At 39.0% G+C, this 7,122-nt stretch overlaps 1 protein-coding gene across 1 annotated transcript; it reads left to right on the forward strand.

The window, feature by feature from the left end:
• The first annotated feature begins 1,307 nt into the window (after positions 1-1,307).
• Positions 1,308-3,716, forward strand: LOC120943810 (gamma-crystallin 1-like). The gene is made up of 3 exons (XM_040357354.1): positions 1,308-1,395; positions 1,550-1,792; positions 3,387-3,716. Exons 1-3 carry the CDS (start codon positions 1,387-1,389, stop codon positions 3,660-3,662), a joined length of 528 nt encoding a protein of 175 aa, XP_040213288.1. The 5' UTR covers positions 1,308-1,386; the 3' UTR covers positions 3,663-3,716.
• The last annotated feature ends 3,406 nt before the right edge of the window (positions 3,717-7,122 follow it).

Genomic DNA, 7,122 nt, shown 5'->3' on the forward strand with positions numbered 1-7,122 from the left:
GGTACACCAATACCTGTCCTTTCCACTCTCACTACTTAAATACTTTGGAAAAATAAGGGGAGATTGGACCTGTATGGGTCAAGTTACTCAAGAACCCCCCCTAGCCGGGGAACATACAAGACGTCTCCATTAGCCCTGGAGGGGCACCTTGCGCAGACCAACACACGGAGATGGGTGGCCGGCCCTCCGGGCTTCCCACTGGCAAGTACAGCGCCACGTAGAAAGGGGCTGTACACTGGGAAATCCACCAGAAACGTGTTATATCGAGACACACATCGTTGTCCCCTGAGGATGTTACTAGTGGTCATTACAGACCCCCAAGACCTGATCTGTATTGCCGTAAATGTTGATGTCTTGCATTGTAGTTGATCTTGTAACCTGATATGTGATGTCACATAAGCTGAATTGCTGTACAACTGTGGCCTGTGCAGGTCGATCTCTCTGATATAAATAAAAAATGTAAAAAAAAATGGACCCTCATTGGAAAATCAAAAACAGACAGCACAAGGTGAAAGTTAAATTGAAAAAATAAAGCAACACTACATGTAAATAAAGATCAAATACACACACTAAAAAACCTAACTATAAAAACACTAAATATAAGCTATCATAAACTACCATAAATAGCCTCCACCTTCTAAATTCAGGAAAAAAATAAGACTTTCCAAACAAATTATATCTAAACAGAAATTACAAGTTACTGCTTCAGCAACATCAGTCTGCTGATCCTAAACTGTGACAAAGATATTAATAGATAACAATTAGCCAGTTAAGTTTATAAACAGACATCACAACATTGCTCTTATTACTGTACTGAGTTCTTGTGCATTTATTGCAATATTGTTTTTTGCATGGCTGCTCATACCTTACATTCATGAAGGGAATGATTACTCCTTTTAGGGATCTACAATGTTTTATGATTCTATTTTTAAAATATAAACCTACTAATGCTTCAAATGTGTTGTAAAATTACAGTTATCTATGACAACAGGCAAAAATAATTATGCTATTAATGAGCTCAGTATTTTCAAGATAGATGCAGGCAATGATTTTCACTTTTCGTAGGTTAGTAGTAAAAGTGTAACATTCAAAATGGCATAGACTGAGAATCACATGAAACGTGAAAGTATTTTCTGAGAAACTACACAAAGTTCTATTATCTGCTTAGGCTTTGTTTAACAAAGCACAACCCACATTGTAAGCATTTCTAAACAATAGTAACAAATACAGAAAAGTCTCACAAACAATAAGGGACAAAAGTTCTATATATTTTTTTTTAAGTTGACAGAAAACAAACTTTGCAGACATCATCATCACAAATAGTTTAAAAGGACCCCACCATCTGCAGTGCAACAATAACTAGACTGAAACAGAGCAAACATCAATATGGTTAAGGTATGGTATTAGCAAGATTTTAATGCTATCCTGTATTAATGAACTTTTTCAAAAGTCTACAGAAAATAACATGTATTTCATTTTACACATAAATTACATTTGATCCAGTATTCACAGAACATGAAATCACATGTACCTTGTTTTTTTTTTTTAGATAATTTTCTACGAGGACAGGAACTTCCAGGGACGCTCCTATGAGTGTGACTCTGACTGTTCAGATTTGTCTTCATACTTCAGTCGTTGTAACTCCATCCGAGTGGAAAATGGAAACTGGATCCTGTATGAGTTCCCCAATTACAGAGGACACCAGTACTTCCTAAAGAGAGGGGAATATCCTGATTTCCAGCAATGGATGGGATACAATGATTCTGTCAGATCCTGCCGCGTGACTCCACAGGTATGAATAATAATTAAGTTTCTAGTCACAGTACTTCACAACTGTATGCTGTATACTATACCAATATCATACAGTGTTCTATAGATATAGTATGTTACATGTGAAGCCTGAGCTACAGCCCCAACTATTCCCTCTCACAGATTTTGTTGTGAAGTTGTAACTCATTCAAACCCCCTCCCATCCACCCATAAAAGGTATAATCGACTTAGACCCCCTTTACAAATATGGTTATGGCCTCTCCATTTAACCCCTTAACCATTTAAGCCCTAGACCATTTGGCTGGTTAAAGACTGTGCCACTTTTTGCGATTTAGCACTGTGTCGATTTTAACTGACAATTGCATGGTCGTGCGATGTCACTCCCAAACAAAATCGATGTCCTTTTTTTCCCACAAATATAGCTTTCTTTTGGTGGTATTTGATCACCTCTGCAGTTTTTATTTTTTGCGCTATAAACAAAAATATAGTGACAATATTGAAAAAAATTCAATATTTTAACTTTTTGCTATAATAAAATATCCCCAAAAAATATATAAAAAAACAAATTTTTTCCTCAGTTTAAGCCTGATACGTATCATTCTACATATTTTTGGAAAAAAAATCGCAATAAGTGTTTATTGATTGGTTTGCGCAAAAGTTATAGCGTCTATAAAATAGGGGATAGTTTTATGGCATTTTTATAATTATAATTTTTTTCACTAGTAATGGTAGCGATCAGCGATTTTTGTTGTGACTGCGACATTATGGCGGACACATCGGACACCTTTGACACCATTTTGGGACCATTGTAATTTTTACAGCGATCAGTGCTACACAAATGCACTGATTACTGTAAAAATGACACTGGCAGTGAAGGGGTTAACCTGTAGGGGGCGCTGAAGGGGTTAAGTGTGTCCTAGGGAGTTTTTGTAACTCTTAGGGTGCGTGGCTTGTGCGCGACCACACGGCTCGCAAATTTAAGGGGATGTACCTGTATGCCCATTTGCGCAGCCGTGCCATTCTGTCGACCTACATCGTCGTGCGCCGGTCGGGAACCGGTTAAAACAACAGGATTCTATAAACGTGCACTAATTATTTGTAGTCATATGTGGTTTGTTTTAACCCCTTCTTGTTTTTCATTAATGAAGGATCAATGTAACTGCACATAACTGTTTCTGTAGATCTACTTTCTACCACTGCAAGCATGAGAAATTGCTTTTGTATCTTCACAAAATAGGACTTCTATATTACAATGTGTTCAACAAACAAGTCAAAGCATATATTGCCAGCACACTTGGTGTCATATGCTTTGAGTTGTGTTGACTGGTAGTTGCTACAAAACCCACCTGCTTAAAGTCATTTTTCAGGAATATGTGTAATATGAATCTTCTTTTTGATCTGTTTAATGAATGGGTACACGCTTGCTAGTGTCATACTGTATTAATATCAAACAACTGCAGCACTAAAATTTATTACAGAGATGTGTTTCTTATTTCTTTTTGATGTCTAATAATATACTTTATGTTAACTTATTTTATAAAAATATATATATATTTTTTTGTAAAATTGTATTAAATTCCTTATTAATTCAGTTTAGTGTACTTTTTTAAATAAAGCATCGTGGACCATTCACAATCAGAATCTATGAGAAAGAAGACTTTAGAGGTCATATGATGGAGCTCACCGAAGACTGTCCTCATGTCTATGAAAAATTTAATTACCATGACATTCATTCTGCACATGTACAAGATGGATACTGGGTGTTCTACGAGGAGCCCAACTACAGAGGTCGTCAATATTACCTGAGACCTGGAGAGTATAGAAGATACACTGACTGGGGAGCAACTAACCCCAGAATTGGATCTTTCAGGCGCGTCCAGCACAGTTATTAAAAATTATGTAACCATTGTATTTTCAGTACTTGCAATAAATTAATTACATCATAATATGTCATAAACCATATGTTTATTTAAATCACTCGGCAATTACATTAAATCAGTAACTAAAGTAAAGTGTTATAATTTTAAATGATCAGATGCAATAATGCTTATTGTTATTATATCATTATATGCTTCTTGATCTAAAAAAAATGGTAGTAATATGCACATACTAAAGCTCCCCACAGACAGATCGAAATTCAGCTGGTTCAGCAGGAACCGACCAAATTTTGATCCATCTATGGACAGACTGGTTGTACTGAAGTCGACCTATCAATCGACTTCAGTACAATCAGCCTGTTGGGTTTTTGTCATACAATCTCTGCCATGGTCTATAGCTGGCAGCTGTAATAATTGTATTCTGATGATGAAGAGACCTCCTGCTGTCAGAATACAATAGAGCAGAAAATTGCTTAACGTATAGCCAGCCTTAGAGTTATACAGTAAGTAGGATAACATTTTAACGGTTCTACTTATCCAATACACGACAGCTGTCATTCTTGAGGAAGCTATGGAAAAAAGTAGACATCCTGTGACAAGGGTTTGTACTTATATGTGGCGATATTAATGCTGTACCCAAAGCATCCAAGCTCTTCACACAGAACTATACTAAAGACTTTGGGCCAGATTCACAAAGAGTTACACCGGCGTATCAGTAGATACACCGACGTAACTCACAATCTAAGCCCGTCGCATGTTTAAGTGTATGCTTAAACTGAGATACACTTAAACCTACCTAAGATACGATGGCCTGCGCCGTCGTATCTTAGGGTGCAATATTTCCACTGGCCGCTAGGTGGCGCTTCCATTGAATTTGGAGTAAAATATGCAAATTAGTAGATACGCCGATTCACGAACATACGCTTGCCCGTCACAGTAAAGATACGCTGTTTCCCTAAGAGCTATGCCAGCGTAAAGATAAAGCTGCCCCCTAGGTGGGGTATCCTATGTTAAGTATGGCCGTCATTCCTGCATCGAAATTTTGAAATTTTACGTCGTTTGCGTAAGTCGTCCGTGAATGGGGCTGGACGCCATTTACGACGCATGCGCAGTTTGTTCGGCACGGGGACGCGCTTCATTTAAATGAAACACATCCCCTACTCGCCGAATTTGAATTCCGCCGGGTGATTTACGCTACGCCGCCGCAACTTTACAGGCAAGTGCTTTGTGAATAAAGCACTTGCCTGAAAAACTTGCGGCGGCGTAACGTAAATCAAATACGTTACGCCCGCCCAAAAATACACCCATCTACGTGAATCTGCCCCTTTATATCTTCCTCCAGCTTATATAATATCTGGAGGTGCCAGCAATCCACGGGAAAAGACTTCACCTTTTTTTCACATTCTTACTTAACCTATTCAAGAATTGACTTACTGCTGACAGATAAATTATTATTGCAGAGTTTTATCTAAGTCTGAGATTATGCTCCTATCTTTGTGACAGTGGAGGGAGCCTGTGATGTCTTTATTATATGTGGAGTAATGACACCCATTTACTATTAGGCTTCGTACACACGGACGGACTGTCCGATGAAAACGGTCCGCCGGACCGTTTTCATCGGACATGTCCGCTGCCGGATTTTGGTCTGATGGTTGTACACACCATCAAACCAAAATCCCCGCGTACAGGATACGTGGTGACGTGGCCGCGCCGTCGCCGCGACGATGACGCAGCGACGTGCGCGACCCTGGAAGGTCAATGCTTCCACGCATGTGTCGAATCACTTTGACGCATGCGAGGGCTTTCGGCCGAGCGGACATGTCCGGTACAGGCTTCCAGCGGACATGTTTCTTAGCATGCTAAGAAACATTTGTCCGCTGGAAACCTGTCCGATCCACCGGAAAATTGTCCGGTCGGACGTACAGACGACCGAACATGTCCGCTGAAACTGGTCTGCGGACCAGTTTCAGCAGACATGTTCAGTCGTGTGTACGAGGCCTTACAGCCAGCAACGGTGAAAAAAATATTCAAAGAATTAAGGGAATATTTTGCCACCAATGAACCATCTGTTGGGGACCCCTACACCTTTTGGAATGCTCATAAAGCACATATAATAGGTAATTTCCAAAAAATTTGTGTCGTTGCAAAAAAGACAGAGGTTGCAGCAGATAGATACACTTCTCACCACTATAGAACTTTTAGAATTAACACCATTTCCAAATATTAGTTCTCAATTAGCGCAAGCCAGGCAAATCTCTGTTTTCATATCACAACTGCCACCTTAAAAAAAATGTAACTTCAACAAAGCTGGTAAACTTTTGGCATCACATATCAAAGAAAGGGTGCATAAACAGAAAATCCCATATATCCTTTACTCCTTTGCAATGGCTAAATTATACAACCTGCAGGAAATTGCAGATGCCTTTAGCAAGTATTATAGGATTCTCTGGTTATTTCTAGCTTTTTGGATTCAGTCTGTCTGCCAAAATTGGCCCAAACTCAATTAGATTTACTTAATGAATCTATTTCATGTTTAAAAAATTCCAGGAAGACTACCATAACAACTTTACCTATGAACAAAACCCCCAGGCCAGGTGGGCTTTTGGCAGATTATTAGAGATTGCACTCTCCATTACTCAGTCCACACCTAGAGAAGATATATAATGCTGCTGTAACATTAGCCTCCTTCCCATCATAAATGTTATGTGCTACTGTTATAACACTCCTTAAACCGCAGAAAGAACTAAATCAACCCCAGAGCTTTCGTCCAATTTCTTTGCTGAACACAGGTTTACAAATACTGTATATGCTAAAATTATAGCAAATCATATAGCAAAATGGTTGTCCTTGTTGATCAAACCAGACCAGCTGGACTTTGTGACTGGTAGAAAGGCTCCAAATGCTATGCACAGGGTCCTATCATGTCATTCCCCACAAAGTGCCTCTACTAATCTTAGATGCAGAAAAGGCATACACTGTGACTATCTTTCTCAAACCGTAATAAAATTTGGCCTCTCTAGTACCATTTACTCTGTGGTCATGGCCTTATACACCAAACCGTCAGCTAGAGTATATTCTGAAGGCATGTTATCACAGAGCTTCTTCAAAACCAATGGCACCCATCAAAGATGCCCCTTATCACCATTGATTTTTGCTTTATTGTTGGAACCCCTAGTCGAGAAGATTACAACCCACCTTAACATCTCAGGGGTCAAAATTGGAGACCAATTCAACATCATCTCTATTTGCAGATGACATTATCCTAATGTTATCCAACTCGGGCCTGTCCCTTCCCACCATTCACAGTATACTACCATCCTTCCAAGGTGTCCCCTATTTCATAGTAAATTAATCTAAATCTACAATACTGAATGTTAAATTAGATGCGGTCACGTTTTCATTACTACATAACAGCCTACCTTACATTTGGTCTCAGTAACCGTTATCCTACTTAGGTATTAAACTTAAGAAACCA

Source organism: Rana temporaria, chromosome 6 (genome assembly GCF_905171775.1).
Source record: "Rana temporaria chromosome 6, aRanTem1.1, whole genome shotgun sequence".
Taxonomy (NCBI): Eukaryota; Metazoa; Chordata; class Amphibia; order Anura; family Ranidae; genus Rana; species Rana temporaria.